General features: G+C 48.6%; 1 protein-coding gene across 4 annotated transcripts in view; it reads left to right on the top strand.

Moving 5' to 3' along the window:
- Positions 1 to 6,864, top strand: part of APLP2 (amyloid beta precursor like protein 2) — an 89,402-nt gene extending 82,538 nt beyond the window's left edge. For 2 of the 4 annotated variants that reach the window (XM_004593280.4, XM_004593279.4), the window contains 5 exons: positions 436 to 471; positions 3,381 to 3,466; positions 4,081 to 4,155; positions 4,481 to 4,636; positions 6,364 to 6,864. In XM_004593280.4, coding sequence (XP_004593337.2) covers positions 436 to 471; positions 3,381 to 3,466; positions 4,081 to 4,155; positions 4,481 to 4,636; positions 6,364 to 6,465 — 455 coding nt within the window. In that variant the 3' untranslated portion in view covers positions 6,466 to 6,864. The remainder of the gene's footprint in view (positions 1 to 435; positions 472 to 3,380; positions 3,467 to 4,080; positions 4,156 to 4,480; positions 4,637 to 6,363) is intronic. The other 2 variants (XM_036494642.2, XM_036494640.2) reach the window with 1 other exon arrangement.
- Positions 6,865 to 23,075: the final 16,211 nt, after the last annotated feature.

The following is a 23,075-nucleotide window of genomic DNA, read 5'->3' as shown; positions in this document are numbered from 1 at the left end:
CTTCCAGGAGACTGCAGGATGGCCAGGCTTGGACAGTTCCATGTGCGTTTGAGATCAGGGCATCTCAAACAGAGCTCATCTCTAGGAGGGCCTTATGCCCTTTACAGCGAGCCACAGTCCATATGGACTACAAGTTTCTGCGGTTTTCTAAGAGAAATGGTTTTGTGGGCTAAACTAAAAACACTGGACATCTTCCAAAATTTTCCCTGGAAAGGTCTGAGACAGATGTACTCCTTTTTCATTTCTTACCAAAGATGCCTTCCAGTGATTGGCTGTGGATCTTACTGTTGGCTTGTTTGTGGGATATTTCAGGCATGTCTTTTTTAAGGACAAAAAAGTATTCACATAATATAGATAGGGATTTTAAGAAGCCATTTTCTTTCTTAATCTCCTTTTGTACTGTTTTGTTTTCTTTATTGTTTTTCTTTCTGCTAGACCCTCAGCCGGAGTTGTACCACCCAGTGAAGAAAGGTTGGTTTGTCACAGATGTTCCCTGTAAGACCTTCATTGCTTTTCACTTCCCCAGTGTGTTGGAAGTTTCATTTTTTGTTTCATGCCTCACCTGATTTTGTCCGCCTCATCTCTTTAGCCGTGGCTGTGAGTAGAGCCAGAGTCGCCCTCCCTCCTTGTTGCCGACATGCTGACTTGACTGCCCAGCAATCAGTCCAGTTGCAGTGCCATTGCTCAGTCTGTGGCTATCCTAAACTTTCCTTCGGAGATGCCCAGAGAATGCACAGTTACTAAAATAGACGCTGTCACACACTGCTGTAAGCTGGGCAGGTTTCTGAAGTATATCCACCTGCAACAACTCGAGTTTACATTGCTGGCATAGATAGAGATATGTCTAATTTACAGTCAAGTGGAGTCAGTCTTTAGCCTCTTCCTTTTCTTGTGGTGTTCCTACTTAACAGCTTCTCCCTTTCCATTTGGCTCCCTTTGCCCTCTGTCTGTGCCAGTTGTCTCTTGTCCCCTGAGTTGTAATGTTCCCCAGAACACTAGAAGGTGGATGAGAGCAGTGCGTGCAGAGAGTCTCCAGGTTACCAGACTCAGGTGCCACTGGTGAAGGCAGGAGGCCGAATGCTCTGCCTGCATCATCTCCCCTCACCCTGTGGGCTCAGATCTGCAGCTCTATTTTGTAGATTACATAATCAAAGAAGCCTCTGAGAGCACCTGGCTTAGTCTAGGTCATGAGTTTAAGTAGAGGAACAAGGGTTAGAGCCCAGTTCTGTGTCCCCAGCGATTTCTGTGGTATTGGCTGAAGAATGCCTCAGGAACTTGTGCAGTCCAGCCTCTAGAGTGGTCTTCAGTTCAGTTACTTTGTGTTCTGACTGTATTTTATAACTCACCCTGTGGATTTACCAGACTAATGGTGGATGGACCAGTCACTGTATCCTGGCTAAGAATTTGGTTTTCTGTATTATTCTGCCACAGCTTGTTGCCAGAGTACAAATCTGTGATTTGAATGTCCTGCAAAATCACTTCTGTGTCAGTGGTTTATTTTGTTTTACTTAGGTGTCTCCTTAGAGTTGACTGTGCTCACATTCCTCTCAGCATGTCTAGATGGTACAGATAAAGAGCAGAGTTGGGCTGCATTTTTGCCTTCGTACACAAGTTGTTCTAAGTTGGGATAGTTTAGCCATTAACTCGTATTCTTGAAGACACATGCTTGTTTACTTTTTTATGATTGTTTATTTATTTATTTGACATGGAGGGTACCTGTCTGCTGGTTTTCTCACCAGATGTCTGGTTGAGCCAGAGTCAGGAGTCAGAATACAGTCTGGGGTCCCCCATGTGGGTGACAGGAACCCGGTTTCTTGGGTCATCACTTCCTTGCATCTCAGTGTCCATGCTGGCAAATAGCTGGAAACAGGAGTTGGAGCTGGCCCTGAACCTTGCAGTCAGGCCAAATGCTCGCTGCAGCATTACACACTCTGTAAACCCAGAGTGATTTTGCTCAGTGTTAAATATATGTAGATTATACAACTAAAAAAAAAAAAGCAGAACAGTCTGAAGGGGTCATAGGTCTTTAAATTAGTTAGTTTGGTGCTATGTTAATTTTCAGGTAAAATCCTGCCTCTGTGACCTTTAAAATTTTTTGAAAGAGAAAGGAGGAAGTTCAAAATTAGGATGGATTGGGCTTCTCATTGAGGCAGGCCCTCCAGTTTCCTGTGTACACATAGTGGGAGTACAATATTGCTGTTTCATTGGCATTTTCAGTGAAGACTTGGAAAGAAATTGCATCCTTTTTTGGCTACATTAGAGTAAATTTATGCATTAACTAGTTTGATGTTTAGCAACTGTAGTACCTGTTACTAATTATTCCATGTTAAGAACAAACCTACACGGAGCTGGAGTTCTTGGCTGTGGAAAAACCCAGTGCCAATGTGTGCCTGATAAGCCCAGGGGCAGCTGGGCTTGGTGTGTACCAGCGTTGGTCTTTCACTCATATGTAATTACCCAGCATGGGATCGGCTTGGTCTCTAAACAGAGGATGGAGATTATAGACTTGTATATAAAACCGTCTTTTTTCTATTAATAAAAAAAAAAAACTATGGTACAGGAATCCCATGCATCAAAGCTAAAAATACAGACAGCTGTTCCTCATAGTTCTGCTTTCCCCATCTCTGTTGGGCCCAGTCATTGTGCGTATTTGGATCCCATCATTTGAGTGCCACGCACCGGTGACATTGGCTCAAGTCACATCTGACCTTGGCGAGCGGAGACTTGCTGTTCTTGCTTTGCTCAGAGAAAGGTGCCCTTCACCGTGGTGTTAGCGTTGTCCCTGCTCATGAACACGTCTGCCTGTGCATTCTTTCATAACTGTTTACTGTGTGACCAGGCACTGAGGGGGCTGCAGCCTACCAGGAGAGACAGAAGGCGGGCAGCTCGCATAGGAGCTATGTCTCAGGACAACATGAAGTGATTGAAATGGGGAAGGAAATTTGATGCAGAGAATTGCCTGTGAGATAAACTATCAGGCTTGAGGCAGATGTGCCAATTACTGCTGTGGAGGGTTCTTCGACGCAGGAGGAACCAGATGCTGCTGGTGGAACAGGTGTGGGGTTGCAGGTGCTCAGTCCTGACACGGGCAAGAGGCAGACATGTTTTTCGTGCTGGAATGCCCGTGGGCTCCTCTGCTGTGTAGCCTGCAATAAACATTGTCGCTAAGGGCTCGCATTCCATTCTTCCCGGCTAGAGGCAGGTAAGCACTGCCTCCTCCATTCTCCCCATCATTGTCTGACAGTGCTTGTCATTCATCCTTCGAGAGGCGCAGTGCATCCTCCACCTGGGGACACCTGGAGCTGGGGGGGAGTTTGCTCCTTCTGTGAAGGTGGCATGTCAGCCATTCTTGGACACTGAGCTGAACTTTTTCTCCACAGGCTCTGGAGTGGGAGAGAAGGATGGGGCACTGATTGGTGCAGAAGAGAAAGTGATTAACAGTAAGAATAAAGTGGAGGAACATATGGTGAGTCCATTTTACCTCTGAGAGTCACTAGAGTGAGTGTCGTTGTGTCACTTCCGTTTGGTGGAAGACAGAGGGAAGGTTGCTTGCCTTGTTAAGCCAGTGGGTAGGAGAAATGATTCAAGATCTCTTTTTGATCAGTGGCTTATCCCTTGCTGTGTACTAGGGAAATACGTTTAGGGAGATATGCATAAAGCATTAGAGGCTGTTTTCAATGGAGTAAAAATTTAAGAACTTTAAAGTAGATTTTTAATTGATTTCAGGTTATTCTCCCGTTTGTTGTTCTAGCATTTTCTATTTTTTTAATTGAATTCAGTATTTAATTGCGCTTTCTTGGTAATTCGTCCTAAAATGTTTCTCCACAAGTTACCTACAAGAAAATGCAGGTGAAAATTCTGTAAGATCAACTGCTTTTCAGTGATTTTTGTCTCCACACTTGCCCCTCATTTATAAGTTTGTTGGGTGGGATTTGGAAGAATCGATTGGTTAGTGGGCATCCCACAGGTGTCTGCTTTCCCCCCCAGTCGGTGGAAGGAACATGAAGGAAGCAGGGCTGTTGATGCCGAACTTCCCCTTGACCTGCTCGCTAGTTGCTGCTGTTTTTGTGGCTGTTTCAGGTCATCGATGAGACTCTCGATGTTAAGGAAATGATTTTCAATGCTGAGAGGGTTGGAGGCCTTGAGGAAGAGCCGGTATGTGTTTAGTTCCATAATCTTAAGAGTCTAAGACCAGCTTCCCCCCACCCCCAGCTGGTTCACTTTATTTTCAATTCATGTAAAAGCTGGGCAAGGTGCCTGCTATTATATGCTTCCTGTCCAGGAAAGCTAAAGGTAAGAACCACCATGGAGATTGGGAAAAATGAGGGTTCCTCCGTGGGTCATACCCACCTGCAAGGTAGCATTTCGGTGCTGCCTTGGGTTTCAGAGACCCAGCGTCAGGGCACATGGCCCTCGAGTTGCCGTGTCATGGTTGCCAGCAGGTGCCAGGGCTCCATTCATGTCTGCTCTGTCACTGTAGGAGTCCACGGGACCTCTGCGGGAGGACTTCAGTCTGAGCAGCAGTGCTCTCATTGGCCTGCTGGTCATTGCGGTGGCCATTGCCACGGTCATCGTCATTAGCCTAGTGATGCTGAGGAAGAGGCAGTATGGCACCATCAGCCACGGGATTGTGGAGGTAAGCAACTGGGCTTTCTTATTGGCTTGATCCTGAGCTAGTGAGGCTTTGCACCCTGTTACTGGGCTGGCCCCAGGGGTGGTGGTGATGGTGGGAAGTGTATAAAATACAAGTGTCTTAACTGCCCGAGTAATGGACGTGCTGCTCTCATCAATGTAATTTCTCACTGGATTATTAAGGCCACATTTTGGAAGTCAGCCACAACTAAATTAGGCTGATCCCATTACAGTGGGGCTGCTGCCAGCCTTCAATGTTAATTTGGGCCTTCACAGTGAATGTGAAAGTGCTTGGAACATTTTCTGGTCCAGAGGGCATTTCTTGGTCTCAGGTTGTTTCCTGGGTGTCTCCTTTCCTTTAGGCATCTTAGATATGTGAGAATCCAGGCCTGCTGTTCCTGTTGTTTTTATTTCCCCAGGGGACAGTTGCCTTTATTGATTGATCCATTTTGTATATTCGTTTTCCTCTTACCTGAGAGGCAGAGATGGAGGTCTCCCATCTGTTGGTTCACATGCCACGTGCCTGTGGCAGCCAGGGTGTACAGCACAGGGGGCCAGGCTTGGGAGCACGGCTGAGGCTACAGTGCAGGGCTCCGAGACGGCAGCCAGGGTGTACAGCACAGGGGGCCAGGCTTGGGAGCACGGCTGAGGCTACAGTGCAGGGCTCCGAGACGGCAGCCAGGGTGTACAGCACAGGGGGCCAGGCTTGGGAGCACGGCTGAGGCTACAGTGCAGGGCTCCGAGACGGCAGCCAGGGTGTACAGCACAGGGGGCCAGGCTTGGGAGCACGGCTGAGGCTACAGTGCAGGGCTCCGAGACGGCAGCCAGGGTGTACAGCACAGGGGGCCAGGCTTGGGAGCACGGCTGAGGCTCAGACCAAACGGATGCAGGCATCGCAAGCAGCAGCTTAACAGCTCTGCCACGGGCTCCACTCCCAGCTTTTTTTTTTTGTGGTGGGGGGCGGGGGTGGTAAGGTACACTTATTTGAAAGGCAGAGGAGGACCCAGATCTTGGGTCACGTCCCACATAAATGCCCACAAGCTGGGCCAGACCAGGCCAGAATTAGGAGTGTCCACTGCCTTCCTAGATGCATTGGCAGAAAGGTGGTTCAGAAGCAACCAGGACTCAAGCCATTGCCCTGACACAGATACCCAAGGGGCAGCCTAACTCCCTGCCTGCCACTTTCTCAGGAAACTTATGAAATTTAGAAAGATGGCAGCAAGTGTCTCTGTCCCTTAGTCTGTGCATCTGTTGAACTTGGCTGCCACTCGGTTTTTAGGTGGTGGGAATGTTCAGTCTCCTAACTTAGAATCAAGATGATAATATGTTCATGGAAATCATTTTAGATAAGTGTCTTAGTTTACTTGATTTTATTCTCCTGCTGGCAGCTGGCTAGTGTAGAATTTCAGAGCTGGGAAGGACCCTAGATCACCCAGCAGCCCTCCCTGTTTCATAATGGAGAAGTGAGCAGGCAGCAGATCGGAGACTCACGTGCCTGTCCTTGGGCACCAGGAAGGCCAGTGCATTATCTTCCTCCCCTGTGCAGTCAGAGTCCTCAGGATTCCAGCTTCAGACACGTACTCCCTGGGATCGCACGCCTTCTCCTCCTGCAACCACCACCAGGAGTGGGCTGCTGGGCTGTTTCTTGTCTGGAACCCAGCAGCTCAGGCGGGCCTGCCCTGTGCGGTGTCAGCTGCTCCCCTGCAGTGAGCCCTGGTCTTTGTCCTCCAGGTTGACCCCATGCTGACCCCAGAAGAGCGTCACCTGAACAAGATGCAAAATCATGGTTATGAAAACCCAACCTACAAGTACCTGGAGCAGATGCAGATATAAGTGACGGGAGGCATGTCACCCCCTGGTCGGACTGGGGGGTGCAGGTGAGCAGAAGAGGACCAGCAGCTGCTGCCAGTGGGGTCGGCTGATATCCTGATCCCTGCATCACTGAGACCAGGAAGTGTACTACTGTAGAACTGCAATCCCATTCTTTTAAAGGAGTGACAAATGTTAATATAACAATATATGATATATAGACCTTACGTGAAATGAAAAGTTCTATCTATTGCAGATATTTGACTGATGCAATTTTCTTTTTAAATTAATCAGAAGCAACCCCACTTCTGTTGTATCGTCTTACACCCGCACTCGATATAAATGGAAACTGTTGATTTTTGTTTTTAGACTGTATATGCAGACTGTTCCAGTTACATTGTATAAATCCACTGTGCTAGGCTCCTTCAATGTCCGGGTTGTTACTGGGGAAAGAAAACAAAAAGGCAGCGCCTGCTTTTCAGAATGAGCTGTCTGAAAGCGGCGTGTGGCAGGGACCTGTGACCATCCCTGAAACAGACCCTTGTGCCTGCCCGGAGTGGGTTCACGGACCAGCTGAACCGCCTGGGGCCACAGAGGCTGAAGGCCACAGACAGCAGGGTCCCACCACAGCTTTCCTTCCAAATCCCGTTCTTCCACAGAAGCAAACACAAGTGTGTATTCCATTGCCTGGAGCTTCTCACTCCTCCCCTCCCCGCCCATCTGTCCAAACGTGTGTTCTGTCACCTTTGGACGTTTCCAGCGAGAGCACCTGCCCTGGCCCTCTGCTGTCGCTGGCCTCCCTGCTTCCGCTGGGAGAAGACCACAGCTGCAGGGGGCAGACAGCTGGAGAGGGTGTGGGGAGGCTGTGCGCTGTGCAGGGGTGTGTTTCACACACTGCAGAAAGCCCCAGAGGTTTTTGTTTCCTTCACACGAGTCTTTGTGCAGCTTGTACAGTTGATGTTGATGCTCACAACTCTTTAATCTGAAGGTTCTGGTAACCCGTGGTGTATTTTTTGGTTTCCCTGTGACTTTTTTTTTTCCTTTTGATCCCATCTGTCTCTTCCCACTATGCACAGATTACACTTCACCTGCAAACTCCCTAATATGATCTGTGGAGAATGTACAGTTTAAACACATCAATAAAGACTTTAACTACCACTGAGCTCCGCCTCTGATTGACCGTGATGTTGGCCCGTGCCAATCGTTACGCACCGCCCACCGTTTGGGAGCAGGCGTCTTCCTCCTAGCAGGGCCTTCCCAGCTGGCCAAGGGCATCAGTCTGCTCAAGTCTTGACTCTTGTACTTGAACACCGTTCTTCATTTATTTCAAAACTATAAAATTAGAAGTGTGCCAGACCACAGACCTGCAAAATTGAGGCCTCCGATAGTGATGAATGGGCATCCTTTCTTACTGATGCTGGAAACGAGGTCCCAGCCTTACAGCTGAATTTTGAGAGAACTGTTTGCAGCCCCTATTTCTGAGTCTCCACATTGACAGGGGAGGGTGCTGGCTCAGAGCCTTGCTTGGTGGGCGTGCAGGCCACCTGTGATCTCTTTAATGCATGGGAGAGTAAAGTTGGGGCTCAGATCACCTACCCTAGTGTGTGTCTGATATAGTTTAAATAGGTGGAGTAGTTGGGCCCGGCGCCGTGGCCTAGCGGCTAAAAGTCCTCGCATTTAAAGCCCCGGGATCCCATATGGGCGCCGGTTCTAATCCTGGCAGCTCCACTTCCCATCCAGCTCTCTGCTTGTGGCCTGGGAAAGCAGTTGAGGACGGCCCAAAGCTTTGGGACCCTGCACCCGCGTGGGAGACCCGCAAGAGGTTCCTGGTCCCGGCATCGGATTGGCGCGTACCGGCCCGTTACGGCTCACTTGGGGAGTGAAACATTGGATGGAAGATCTTCCTCTCTGTCTCTCCTCCTCTCTGTATATCCGGCTTTCCAATAATAAAAAAAATCTTTAAAAAAAAAAAATAGGTGGAGTGGTTAAGGTCGTGTGTCCGCTCTAGCCTACTGAGTGCTTTTTCGGCCCCCAGCCAGGAAGCGATTTGGGATGAGCCTGCTGGGCAGCGTGGTTCTTCTGCCTACATTGGCACCTCAAGTGGCTGCCAGAAGTTGGCAGGAAGAAGAAATGAAGGAAGTTTCTGAAGCCAGTTCCTACCAGACTGCTCGAAAGTGTGGTGTTCCCCTAACCCCCAACCTGTTAGCTGTGAGTAGTGAGTCGCACCTTCGTGATCCAAGCCCAAGTTAGAAAACCTGCCTTCTGGTCGCTCCTTAACGTGCGGTGCCTCACCGGATCATCTTAACCACTAGGGGAAACAGCATGGGTGTTCTGGCAGGAAGCCACATAAACATCAAGTGCTTGAATTTGGTAAGGAAACACCCATGGGTCAGAACTGCCCCCTCAGCCTCTAGACTGGCTCCACTCAGCTCCCTAGTGACTCAGCCTTGACCTCTGGGGAATGCGGCCCTGCCTGCACCACTGTCAGTCAGCCTCAGGCTGACTCTGCTGACAGCGACTTGGGGCGAAGGTCTTCTACCTGCCCGTCTGTTCACAGGTGCAGATCAGAGCCTGGCCTCTGAGATCTGCACCGATTTTGGGACCCTGGGGGTCTGCCCTGGTTTCAGCTGCTGTGACCACTGATAGCCCCACTTTAGGAGATGCTGTTGAGGGTCGAGGAGTCCCGAAGGTTTGAGCGGGCTGGGATCTATTCTCAGAAGGGTGACTGTCTGCCGAGAAGTCACCTGCCTGAACACACTGGAAAGAAGGAACTAGCAGGGACCTGATGACTCCCTCATTTCACACTTGGAACACGGCTGTGAGTCACAGGGCATTGTTCAGCAACAGAGCTGAAGTCTGGGTCCCTGGTCCTAAAATACGGGGAGGGGTGTGTAGCCCTATTCCCTCCCACGACTTAGGAGGTGGTGTCTGGTCTGCTGGGGGCGCTTAGTTTCACAGACCCTCACAATCACAGGCTTGGTAAGTGTGGCCCTGTGTGGAGCCACCTGGTTGTCCAGGGAATGGGACTAGTCCCAGGTGCTTTCAAACTCTGGAAATGAACGCGGTCACACGGCTGAGGAATCTGTTGGAGTTTGTGACAAAGGTAAGCCATGTTCGGCTGAACCTAAACTGCAGTCAGTGCCGGAGCAGTGGCATCCACTCATAACATTTTTTAACACTTTTTTTTTTCTGATTTGAGAGGCAAAGTTGGCAGAGAGGGAAATTGGTCATCCATCCTTTCATCCGTTCACTGTCCTAATGCCTACAACAGTCAACACTGGACCTGGCTGTAGCCAGGACCCCAGAACTCCTCTGGGTATCCCGCATGGGTGGCAGGGACTCAAGTCTGCTTCGGCCACACCACATCTGCTGCTTCCTGGGGTGCATGAGCAAGGGGCTGGATTGGAAACTGCAGTCTGACCCACTGTGCCTGCCGCAAGAAAACATCCCCTTGGGGCTGCTGCTACGGCATGTTGGGTCAAGCCATCTGCAATGCTGGACTGATTCAAGTCCCAGCTGCTGTGCTTCCAATCCAGCTGCCTGCTAATGTGCCAGGGAGAGTAGTGCAGAATGTTCCTCACACCCACACGAGAGGTCCTGAGACGCTCCTGGCTCTTGAGGCTTCTGTCTGGCTTGGCGCTGGCTGTTCTGGCTACTGGGGGTTGAACCCACAGATGGAAGATCTCTGTGTCTCCCTCTCTAACTCTGTCTTTCAAATAACTCATGAAAAAAAAAGTTGTAACTCTGTACCATATGCACAATTATATGTCATCTATGGTAAGTGTATATACTGTTTTAAACTATAGAATTTCTTTAAAAAATCATGCCTATACTATCATAAAACATTTGGAGACCATAAACTAGTTGAATTAACTTTTCCAAATAGTAAAGATACAACAGTCTTGAGTGTAGCAAGGTGAATTCTAGTTTTAGTGCAAGCAAAGTGATTGCTTTAACTTGATCTTGTCCTTAACTAAAACCCGTAGTTCATTGTAATGTTCCTAGTTTTTACCTCATGTTCTTTTTCTGGCCCAGGACACTGCATTCGCTGACAGTTGTTTGTTTAGGCTCTGTCATGGCACGTGACCTGCTTCAGGGGCAGGGAGCTGTACTTCCTGTGTCTTCATTTTTAAATTGTTTTAACACTTTGAACTGGAGTAATTAAAAAGCCTGACTCAAAGGTCACATTGGTGCAATACTGTGTTTAGTGCCTTGAAACCGAAAGTTCTTGGCTGCGAGGATTTGGCAAGTGCCTATGCCAAACTGGTCAGCTTGGACACTTTCAATGCATGCAGTTTATTGTAGATCAGTTATACCTCATTAAAGCTACTCTATAAAAATCCCCTTGCTCACCCAGCATGGTAGCCTAGTGGCCAAAGTCCTCACCTTGAACACACCAGGATCCCATATAAACACCAGTTCTAATCCCAGCAGCCGCGCTTCCCATCCAGCTCTCTGTGGCCTGGAAAAGCAATTGAGGACTGCCCAAAGACGGAACCGTGCGCCCGCGTGGGAAACCCAGAAGAGCTCCTGGCTCCTGGCTTTGAATCAGCTCTGCTCCGACCATTGCGGCCACTAGGGGAGTGAATCATCAAACAGAAGATCTTCCTCTCTGTCTCTCTTCCTCTCGGTATAGCTGAGTTTGCAATAAAAATAAATCTTAAAAAAAAATTCCCCTTGCTCTCACATGCTTCTCTCTCTAGTGGGTCAATACTGGAGATGGGAAGAGACCACTAGGAAGATAAAAGTAATGACAGTGGAGTTAGAAGTGGTGTAAGATCTTTTAAGTTCAAGAGCTCTATACTTTGCCACAAATGAATCTTTTGCATAGAAAACGGTGTCCTCTTGGTTACCTCCTGATTACAATATACAGCAGAGTCTACTGTATTTTTAAAGTTCTAACTTCTTACCAAAATAACTGCACTGGAGCCATTTTGTAGCTCATTATCTGCCCAGGGTTCCTGTGTGGGCTAGCACCAGGCCCTCACCAGGAGGTAGGGGAGCACATATTGATTTCTGGGGGGAAAAAGGGAGTTAAAAGGTAAGTTTACATTTTTACTCACTTGTGTGCCAGTGAAGTCCCCCCCCTCATTCCCTCCCGATGCCCACAGTAGCAGGGTTGGGCCTGGTCAGAGCAGGAGCGGGGAACTTAATCTTGGGTCTCCCATGAGGATGGCAGGGACACAAGTAAGTCATCACTTGCTGCCTCCCCAGGCCTGCCTGGGCACAGGCTGGAGTGAGGAGCACAGCTGGCGCTCAGGGGATGCTGGCATCTCAGGGAGCCTCCTTGCCACTGTGCCCAACACACCCCCTAAAAAGTAAGGTTATTGTGGAGCAAAAAACATTTGCAGCTGATGCATTATCTTTTCACAACATGCATTGTCCTACTGTGGAAGTTGTTCACCCCAAAGCTCGTACTTCTAAATTACACTTTCCTGGGAACTTTCTGAAGTTCCCTGGACGTCTTTTCCATAAAGTACAAGTAAAATGTAAGAGGCAGCAATAATAACAGCTATAGTTTTTTTAAGATTTATTTATTTTTGTTGGAAAGGCAGATATATAGAGAGGAGGAGAGAGAGAGGAAAATCTTCCATCCGTTGATTCACTCCTCAAGTGGCCACAATGGCCAGTGCTGTGCCAATTCGAAGCTAGGAGTCAGGAACTTCCTCCAGGTCTCCCACACAGGTGCAGGGTCCCAAGGCTTTGGGCCATCCTTGACTGCTTTCCCAGGCCACAAGCAGGGAGCTGGATGGGCAGTGGAGCTGCCAGTATTACAACTGGAGCCCTTATGGGATCCTGGTGTATTCAAGGTGAGGACTTCAGCCACTAGGCCACAGTGCCAGGAACCAATAACAGCTGTAATTTGGAAGCCAGTGTGCTCATTCTCTTTCCAGTTTGGCCCCTTCCTGGTTGGAGGACCTTGAGATACCTAGGTGTTCTGTGCCTTAGTTTCTCTATCTTAAAGATGGAACTAATGATACTGTAAGGGATAAGTTGCCACCCTATGCCTAGCATGGAGTAAGTGCTCAGGGAATGAGCCTCTCCCTGTCCCGCGTGTATCTTCCAGTGCATGGGGCTCACTGAGACAGTGGCAAGGCTGTTTTGTGATCCAGGAATGCCATGAATTGAGCTGTGATAGGATGTGAGTGTCTCATGCAAGTCTCACACCCGACCTTGTTTCTTCCTCTCTGCATTGTCCGACAAAAGAATGGGTTACGGTGCTGCCATGTCATTGCTCTGTGTATTATTTCAGCCAGTCCCCCTTCACCTTGTGGCAGGGACAGGTGAGTCCACAATGGTTTATGACATTTTGTCTTTGACTTTTAATTAAGAAACCTCAAGCTACACATTCATTCATCATTCCTTAGTGAAAGTTTGCAAATTACCAAGTGAAGCCTTTTGCGTGACTTTAAGCATTGAATAAATTATGTTGACTTCATGTGCTGGAGACTTAATTTTCTATCCTTGTTCGTCACATGGGCATTGTGCAAGATAATACCTCAAGATCTAGCTTGCTTCGTAAGGTTCATGGGAGAACAGAATGAATGAGTATAAAAGTGAGCTTACTTTGGTGCAAAAAACAAAAAACGAACAATTGTAATCCATGCCCGGTGCTTTCACGAATGTTTTGAACACCTCTCCAAGATATCTACACTTCACAACTGCTTTGGACCCAAATAAGCTTACCCTTTAATTGTTTCCAAAAGCATCTTGAGGTCCCTCTGCACGCTTAGGCTGATTGTGCATGTAAATCCGTGGTCTTGAGCATTCAAGCTTTTGTAGTTTTTGTTTTGGCTTATTTCTTTATTGGTGTGTTTGTCTGCCAGCTTCTTACCAAGTTATTGTGGTTCACAGCAAATGAGCCAAAGCATTTGAACTTGATAAAATCCACACAGAGCCAGGGAAACACCACAGGTTAGGAAGAAGGCTGAGCCGGTGCTGGGAAGTGTCAGTTGGAAGGTTGGGTGAAGTCCAGGGTGTTGATAATGTAAACAGGATGGGGCTGGGGTTAGGAGGAAGAGAAAGGGTAAGAGCAAGGGCCAGAGAGAGAGAAAGAGAGAGAGAAAACACGTAGCAAATCCCTGGGGTGCCATGCTCTTGCAGGAAGGCTCCAAGACAGGCTCCTAGAGTGCTTCTCAGGGCTTCTGCCCCCATCCAGCTGACAGTCTCCCAGGACCTTCTGAGTGCCCTCCTAACGCGGGGACTCCTGCCGTCTGAGGCCACATCAACCAGAATGGAACCTCACCTTGCAGAGTAAGGCTCAGGCACCTAACCAGGACCTCAGGAGAGGGATCACAAGGAGCCTATTCAAGAGAGGCCCAGCACTGCCCAGGGAATCCACTTTCTGGCAGAGTGAGTGAGATACATCCAGTTTGTAGTGAGGCAGGACCTTTGGGTGGGCCTGTTGGAGCCACTCCCCATGAAGAGAGCTGCCAGCCGGGTCTCCTTGGGGGGCAGCAGGGTCTGGGGCCTTGCTCGGGCCTCTTTCCCCTCTTCTTGGCTCTTGCTTTCCCAGACTCTCCATGAGCCTCCTTGGGGGGACAGGGTCGGGAGCTTCCAATTGGCAGAACGTGCTGGTGTTTGTAAGCAACAACTCCATTAAGGGCAAATTCCCTGAATGTGATGGCAAACTCACTTCTGGTGAGCAAAATTAAGAATTCTTGAAAGAGATAAAAAACTGATGCTATTCGTATTGATACACCCAATTCTAATTTAGCACTACAGGGCATTAACGCATCCTGTCTTACACCACCTGGAGTTTCTTTTGTGCACACTGGGAGGGGCTTCATTCTTTTCTCACTATTGGGGACTGTCCTGACAGAGAAGTTCCCAAGCTACTCTATCAAGCCACCTCCCAGGTACAGATCTTGCACATACTGGCAAGTGCTTGGCCCAGCCTAATTTGGCCCATACCCTGTCATGGTATCCATTGGCATATACAACGACCTTGCCTGACCAGCCCACACCCATTCTAGCTCTTACTGGTGAGTGCTATAGGCCAGCCCCGCCTGGCCCACCCCCAGACCTGACCCTCATGTGGCTCACCAGGTGCCATGATCTAGCCCAACCTGTCCTACACCCACTCTGGCTCTAGTGAATGTAGGTAGATACTGCAGCCTAACCTGGTCCAGCACACTCCCAGACCTAGTCCACACACACGCTAAAGAATTTCACAGTCATGTCCAGCCCAGTCTTCCTTCCCTCCGCCCCCCCATTCTGGTTTTCATGTTCAACAGTGGGAACTGATGTCCAACAGTCCCCTTAGCTTCCTGACCAGGTCCACTCCCAGCCATAGAGCTTATGCATGCTGGTGGTAGCTTCAGCCCAGCCTGGCATGGCCCACTCCCCACCTTGGTCTTTGCCATTGGATGCTGAAGCCTGCCTTGGCTCAACCTGCCCGCAGTTCCAACTCTTGCTGGTGGGCGCTGCCACCTACCCTGCTCAACCTGCCCTCATTTCCAGTTCTCAGGCAAGCCAATGGGTATGGCAGCCTAATTCAGCATGGTCTGCAGCCTGTCATGGCTCCCACGTGTGCCAGTGTGCTAAAACTTGGCTCAGCCTTGCCCAGTCTGCCTTCTAAACCAACCCACACACCTGCCACGCATGCCCACACCTCCTTCCCTGAGTAATCCACAGCTCCCGTGTCACAGCTACATGACAGGGTCCAATCTCAGTCTTTTGTGTGTTATTAACAGAGGACCCATATGGATTTTTAAATGTGGTTACATTAAATTTTCAAATTATTATTTTCTTTTGTTTGAGGAAGAGAGAGAAAGAGATCTTGTAATAGCTGGTGCACACTTCACAATAGCCATTGTTTGGCCAGGCTGAAGCCAGGAGCCAGGAACTTGCTTGTGGTTGGCTGGGCTCTTGTACTTGTGCCATTACCTTCTGCCTGCCCAAGAAACTGGTTTGGGAGTGAAGCCAGGACTTGAACCAAGCACCCTGGTACTCTCTTCTAGTTTGAAAACAAAAAAATTTTTTTAAGATTAGGAAACAGAATGAAGTCAAAAGGGACCACATTTAGAACTGAAAGATGAGTGTCTTACGATTTTCCATGGAACCCTGCTCTGTTTGAGGAGAGAAATGAAGGGGAAATTGTCATGATGCAAAGGGACTTCCTGGAAAAACTTTCCCAGGTGATTTTCTGCTAAAGCTTTGGTTAACTTTTCCTTTTCCTTTTTAGAAAATGTATTTATTTATTTTGAAAGGCAGAGTTACAGAAAGAGAGGGAGAGACAGAGATCTCCCATGTGGATGCAGGGCCCTGCCTCAGGACCTGGACCACCATCCAATGCTGTCCCAAGTGCTTCAGCAGGAGCTAAGCCAAAAACGGAACAGCCATATAGGATGCCAGTCCCTTGAGTAACTTTCTTCTAAAAAACAGATACGGGCCCGGCGCAGTGGCCTAGCGGCTAAAAGTCCTCGCCTTGAACGTGCCCCCAGGATCCCATAGGGGCGCTGGTTCTAATCCCGGCAGCTCCACTTCCCATCCAGCTCCCTGCTTGTGGACTGGAAAAGCAGTCGAGGACGGCCCAATGCATTGGGACCCTGCACCCACGTGGGAGACCCGGAAGAGGTTCCTGGCTCCTGGCTTCGGATCGGCGCGCACTGGCCTGTTGCGGCTCACTTGGGGAGTGAATCATGGGACGGAAGATCTTCCTCTCTGTCTCTCCTCCTCTGTATATCTGACTTTGTAATAAAAATAAATCTTAAAAAAAAAAAAAAACGGATGCAATTGGGCCCGGCATGATAGCGTAGTGGTTAAAGTCCTCGCCTTGCACACGTCTGGGATCCCATATGGGTGCTGGTTCTAATCCCGGCAGCTCCACTTCCCATTCAGCTCCCTGCTTGTGGACTGGGAAAGCAGTCGAGGACGACCCAAAGCCTTGTACCCGCGTGGGAGACCTAGAGGAAGTTCCTGGCTGCTGGTTTCGGATTGGCTCAGCAACGGTCATTGCGGCCACTTGGGGAGTGATCCATCGGATGGAAGACCTTCCTCTCTATCTCTCCTCCTCTCGGTATATTTGCCTTTCCAATAAAAATAAAATAAATCTTAAAAAAAAAAAAACAGAGGCAATTGTTCTCTGCTGCTTCAGAAAATCTACAACAAAACACCCTGACTCTCCCCAAACACTGTTGCCGTACCCTTTGCTCTGCTCCTCCCTGCTTCTGCTGGACCAGCTCTGTCCCTCTTGGTGGCCATCGCTTTGACTGTATTTTTCTGCATGATCACACTGAGCAAACCGTGGATTGTCTGCTATTACAGTCCTTTGAAAACATGCCTTAGGACTTTGTTCTTCCTGGTTCAAACATCTCGTTGAAAGCTCTGCTCTGGCTGTTGCTGAGCTGGGTGCAGCAGTTTCGGTGTCCACCAAGCTCAAGGTTTGCTCAGTGAAATCTTTGAGTCAGACTGCTGTCCCCTGAGGTGGTCGAGGTGTCTGTGGGGTTGGCTCTCCTTTCCTCTGTTAATCAACAGCCTTCTTCCACGGGCACACAGACAAGAATGCTTTTTCCTCACAAATATGGGTGACCCCTCACTCAGTAGGCTTCATCTTCTCATTTGTGAACTGTTTATTTCTTTGGGGTGCTGTCCCCATATACTGAATGAAGAATCAATGGTTTTCCCATTCTCCCACCCAAACTTCAGTCAGTTTGGTGCTTCTTCTTGCTTCAGTTTTAGCAGTGTTCTTGTTGCTGTATTTGCAGTTGTTTCCAAACTGAGGCCTTATCCTTACTGTCTCTGATTCGATTCTGTTAGCATATGTTATAACAAGGTATATGCAAGCTTATTTTGCTGGAAAAAAATTTTGACATCACACATGACATGAATTTTCCATGAAACTTCAGAAATAATCCACATACTAGCCCTAATGGATTTGGAATTCAAGCACAGAGCCTGGAACATAAGACAAAATCAATCGCATATTTGTTTTGTGTTGAAGAGCACACCAGCTCCTCCAAACCAATCCTCCCTTGCCAAACAGAGCAAACCTTTCTCATTCAATTATACCTCTGGTTTACCAGTTTGCAGGAACCACAGCACGCGAGCCAGGAAGCCATCTGAATAGTCCACACCAGCAGTGCAATCAAGAAAGTCCTGATTATAGAAAGATCACAGAACAATGGCCTGATTTCTCCAGTAAACTAGTTATAAAGGCGGCCAAGAAAGATGCAGTGGGGATCTGCTGATGAAGACATTTAATGCAACGCAGCGGTGGGAATTTGGTGACACATCCCATGTCAAGTGCCTGATTCATACCCTGGCTTCCCTGCTTCCAGTCCAGCTTCCTGCTCACACACAGGATAGCAGCAGGTTACAGCTGCTGCCCACAAGACCCACATGTTGCAGGTGTTCGGGACGTTGACCCAAAGATGGAAGATACCTCTCCCTATATCTGTCTCTACCTCTGCCTTTCAAATAAAATGAAAAAATAAAAATAAAAAATAAAAGCAAGAAAAAAAACGATACCAAGCTGGGGTGGAGATTTGGTGCAGTAGTTGAGATGCACTTAGGAAGGGTTACATCCTTATCAGTGCCCAAGTTAAGTTCCTGCAACGGCTTTGATCCAAGCTTTCTGCTGCAATGCACTCCGAGAGGCAACAGGTGATAAATAAGTGGCTGAGTTTCTGTTGCCCACATGGGAGACTTTAAGTGGCCTCTTGGCTCCTGGCTTCGGCATTCGGGAAGTGGATAGACAGAGGAATGATCTATCTGTGTCTCTCTGTCTCTTGAATAAATAAAGTAAAATAAAACCCCACATTTCACACAAACAGGTGGACCTAGCATGTACAGATTCAGTCCTGGATGATAAAACACAAGAGCAGCAAGGAAACTCACTGTCACCGTCAGGGATTGGAGAGCAGGGACTGTTGGAGTGTTCGGGGTGGGGCCAGGCAGACAGAAGGATGGCAGGCCAGGGTGGGTGGGACGGCAGCATTCTGAGGTCTCCTTGTTGCTGTTGAGGAGTTGCCTTGCAGTACTGCTGTAAGTCACGTGCAGTATTTGTGGGGTTTTTCCTCTGTCTGTACTACGTTTCAAAGTGGTAATAGAGAAGAATTACATACCATCTTCATTTATGCATTTGGATTTCCGTCACTAACAGAATCGCTGCATGTGTGCTGGGAAGGTAGCAGCTACCGCTCCTTGCCGTCAGAGCTCTGCATCGCAGGATGCAGAGACATCACATACTTTGTCTTTTGTGGGAATCACAGCAAATTAGCCAGGGCAGAGTGGGTGAATGGAAAAAAAAAAACAAAACAAAATGAAAAAAACCCCTGGAGTCTTGGAATGACAAATTGCAACAGAGAAAGAGAAAAGTGGCTAGATTCCAAACATGTTTTGGAGTAGCCCTGATGTGTGGGTGATTTGTCTGTGTTGGTTGCTGGTGAGTGAGGACAATAAGGAAAAGGAAGAAGTCATTTACTAAAACGGCCTGGTCCGAAGTGATACAAATGGGGTGGCATAAGGAGTGACTCACTTTATCTCCCACACTGCAAAGTGTCATCCTTTGGCCGCTGTTTTGGCGCAGCAGGTTAACCACAAGCTTGCAATGCTGGCAGTTGCTGTTGCAATGCCAGTTCAGATCTCAGCTGCTCCACTTCTCATCCAGCCTCCGCTAGTGCACCTGCAGAGACAGTGGAAGATGAGGTGAGTGACTGGGCCCCTCCACTCAGCTGGGAAACCTGGATGAGTTACTGGCCCTAGCGCCCTAGGGCCTTGGCTTAGCCTAACGCTGGCCATTGCAGTCATTTGTGGAAGTGAACCAGGACTTGGAAGATTCTCTCTCTCTCTTTCTGTCTCTCTCCTTCATTTTTCTTTCTTTCTTTCTTTCTTTCTTTCTTTCTTTCTCTCTCTCTCTCTCTCTCTCTCTCTCTCTCTCTCTTCCTTTCTTTCAAATAAATACGTAAAAAGAAAGATTAATTTGAGAGGCAGAGAAAAGAGAGAGAGAGCTTCCAACTGCTTTATTTTAACTCCCCAAATGCCAGCAACAGCCATAACTAGACTGGGATGACATCAGGAGCCTGGAACTCCATCTGGGCTTCCCACATGAGTGGCAGAGACCCAGGCACGGTCATGCTCAGCTACCCCTCTGGCTACCTACTAGCAGGAAGCTGGAGACAGATGCGTGAGCTGGGGATTGAAGTGAGACTTCAGCATCTTAACTCACCTCTTCACCCTGCTCCCATCACCCACCTCTGGAATGTCATCTTCCATCCCATCTTCCATGGGTCTGTGTGACCCACAGAAGGCTCTCATACAACCATTGTAATACAACACACATGCAAGGCATTTAGTGCAAGTCCAGATAAAGAGAAAGAGCCACAAGTAAAAGCTTATGTGGCTTGGTGATCAGACGCCCCCACTTGGGGCTGCCCATATTCCAGAGTAGAATGCTGAACTGTGTGCCAACTCCTCAGTTTCCAGTCCAGCTACTTAATAATACAGCTGGGAGAGGGCAGACAGTGGCCAAAGTACAGGGGTTGCTGACACTTACATGAGAGGCCTGGGTGGAGTTCTTTGCCCTTGGTTTTAGCCTTGCCCAGCCACATCTGTGGTGGGTATGTAGGGAGTGACTCAACAGCTGGACAATATCGTGTGTGTGTGTGTACCTCTGTCACTTTTTCAAACAAGCAAATCAATCTTTAAATCAGTTTTGGGGGCTGGTGTTGTGGCATAGTGGGTAAACCTGTGGCCTGTGACACCAACACACCATTTGGGTGCCAGTGTGTGCGCCAACTGCTTTACTTTTGAGCCAGTTCCCCACTAATGGCTAGGAAAGAGGTAGAAGATGGTCAAATACTTGGGCTTCTACACCTAGAGAGGAGACCCTGATGAAGCTCGTGGCTTTGGCCTGATTGAGCCCATGCTATTGTAGCAATTGAGGGAGAGAGCAAGTGAATGGAAGAGTCTCTCTTTGCAACTCAGACTTTCAAATAAATAAACAGATCTTAGACATGTTTGCATGGTTGGTTGCCTAGAAAACTGTGTGACAGGGGAAAATGTGTGGCCATTGGTGACCACACCAAACCCATGTGGTTTAGTCCTCTCATAGAGTTAGGATAAGTGAGGAAGTGCTTTTGTTGCTATGATCTAGGAGAGGAAACCCTTTTCATGGTCTCTCCTCACTCATTCATTCATTCTTGCAAGAGCATTTGGGAAGCTCTAATCCAGCAGGAAATCCAAGGACACTGTTGTCTTAACTCCATGCAGTGGCTTCTGGGAGAATCAAGTAAGTAGATACTGTGCCTTGGGAAAATTTCACAGAGGTGATATCTAAGCTGACTCGATCCCACCAAGAGAAGGAGCTGCTGGTTAGGGTGAAATGATTTTTTTTTAATAAAGATGTATTTATTCTTATTACAAAGTCAGATATACCTAGGAGGAGAGACATAGAGGAAGATCTTCCATCCGGTGATTCACTCCCCAAGTGACCGCAAAGACCGGTGCTGTGCCAATCCGAAGCCGGGAACCAGGAACCTCTTCCAGGTCTCCCATGTGGTTGCAGGGTCCCAAAGCCTTGGGCCGTTCTGGACTGCTTTCCCAGGCCACAAGCAGGGAGCTGGATGGGAAGTGGAGCTGCCGGGATTAGAACCAGCGCCCATATGGGATCCTGGGGGCGTGTTCAAGGCAAGGACTTTAGCTGCTAGGCCACTGCGCCAGGCCCAGGGTGAAATGATAAAGGGCTGCGGGCCAACGGAGTGGCAGGTCAAGGGGTGGTGGCTGTGCAGGAGTGAGGCGGAGCCACGCATCCACAGAGCCCCTTTCCGCAGGGTGCAGATAGATGACCCTTGCTGTCCCAGAGGATTTTTTAAATTTTAGTTTGAGAGGCATGGTTACAGAGAGAAAAGGATAGCAACACACAGAGAGATAGATATCTTTCATTGGCTGGTTTATTCCCCAGATGACCGCAACGCCAGAGGCTTAGCCAGTCTGAACACAGGAGCCTAGAGCTTCTTCCAGCTTTCCCCCATGGGACTCAAGGCTGCTTTTTCCAGTCCTTAGCAGGGAGCTGGATCAGAAGTGGAGCAGCTGGGACTCCCCTGGGGCCCATATGGGAGGCCAGCACCACAGGGGGAGGCTTAGCCCTGACCCAGCAGATTTAAATACATTTAGGAGGATGCTGGCTTTACAACTGCTTTTTTCTGCTTAGTGTGAGCCTGTCCCCCTCCCCCACCTCTTGCTGTTTTCATACTCTTCCTCTCATTGAAGGAATGCCAGTTTGCCTGCAGGCCTGGCACAGCCTGCTCTGGCTGGGTTTGTCCCCTGCTCTCACTATCTTTGTGGTAACAGCCCAGTGGTATTGACCTAGCAGTAGGGTCTACTAACACAGCCCCGCTGCCTCCCACACTGCCACCAGCTAAGGCCAGTGTTGTTTAGTTTGTGCTCGGGTCCATGCTTGTACACCCTCAGGACATGGGGACAGCTGGAGAGGCCCTTAAATGGGATCCCAAAGACACGTATGCAGCAGGATCCCAGGTCTGCAGGAGGAGGAGGGCTTTGAGGACTGGTGACAGTTTTGGGATCTGTGTCATGGATGGGGGAAGGGGTGTGGCAGTTCAGGTGAAGAGGCTGGGCCAATTGGTGGTGTGTCACTCCTCCAGCAGAGAAATGACCAGGCTGAGATCCAGTTTCAGTGAGAATGGTCCCTGTGAGTGTGAGAAGCTGGCTGTATCCTCTGGGTTCTCTGCCTCTGGGTTTCCCACTTAGCTTAGCAATCATAACATTATTTGCCTGACATACCGTCATTTCAGGTTTAAACTAAATGAGTTTAGCATGGTCCCTCATGGCTGCAGGTCTTCCTCTTCACACACACACAGCATGCACTGAAAAGGTCGGCATGACCTGGTGGCCCGAGGGGGACTGTGTCAGCCAGCATCTCTGTCTCTTCGCCTGTGTTACAGTCAATGCATTGCATGTATGTTGCCTTCTGATGATGGCATGCGTACCTCCTGCTGGCCAGACCTCACTTAGTCTCTAAGATGAAAAAAGGGCCTCTAGGAGGTTCTTTCTCTTTTTCCTCCCTCTCTCTCTCCCTCCCTCCCTATCTCCCTTCTTTCATCCTCCCTTCCTTCCTTCCTTCCTTCCTAAGTATTTACAGTCTGAGTTACAGAAGAAGAGGTAGACAGAGAGATACCTTTTATCAACCAGTCCACTCCCCAAATGGCTTTGACAGTCATGGCTGGGCCAGGCTAAACCCAGGGACCAGGAGCCCCATCTAGGACTTGAATCGGTACTCATTCAGAACCTGGTGTCTGTCATAGACGGTAGCTTAACCTGGCAACACTACAAGTCACATCTTTTGTGGAGTGGTGGGTGGAGAGCCAGATGCACTTTCTCATGTATTATGTCACTTTGGATCCAACTTACTTACAAGTATTCACACTAATGGAAGGATGTACTGCCATTGGCAAGCTGAAGTGGGAAATTTAATTTCTTAAAAGTTATGAATGAATGAATTAATTAGAAAAGAAGCATCTCTCTCTCTCTCTCTCTCTCTCTTACACACACACACACACACACACACACACACCCCTTCCATCTACTGGTTCACTTCCCAAATGATTGCAAAAGCCAGGTCTGGGTCAGTCTAAGGCCAAGATACAGGAACTGTACCCTGGCCTCCCCTGAGT

The sequence above is a fragment of the Ochotona princeps genome, chromosome 4 (assembly GCF_030435755.1).
Source record: "Ochotona princeps isolate mOchPri1 chromosome 4, mOchPri1.hap1, whole genome shotgun sequence".
Taxonomy (NCBI): Eukaryota; Metazoa; Chordata; class Mammalia; order Lagomorpha; family Ochotonidae; genus Ochotona; species Ochotona princeps.
This window is presented reverse-complemented; position numbering and strand designations above follow the sequence as displayed.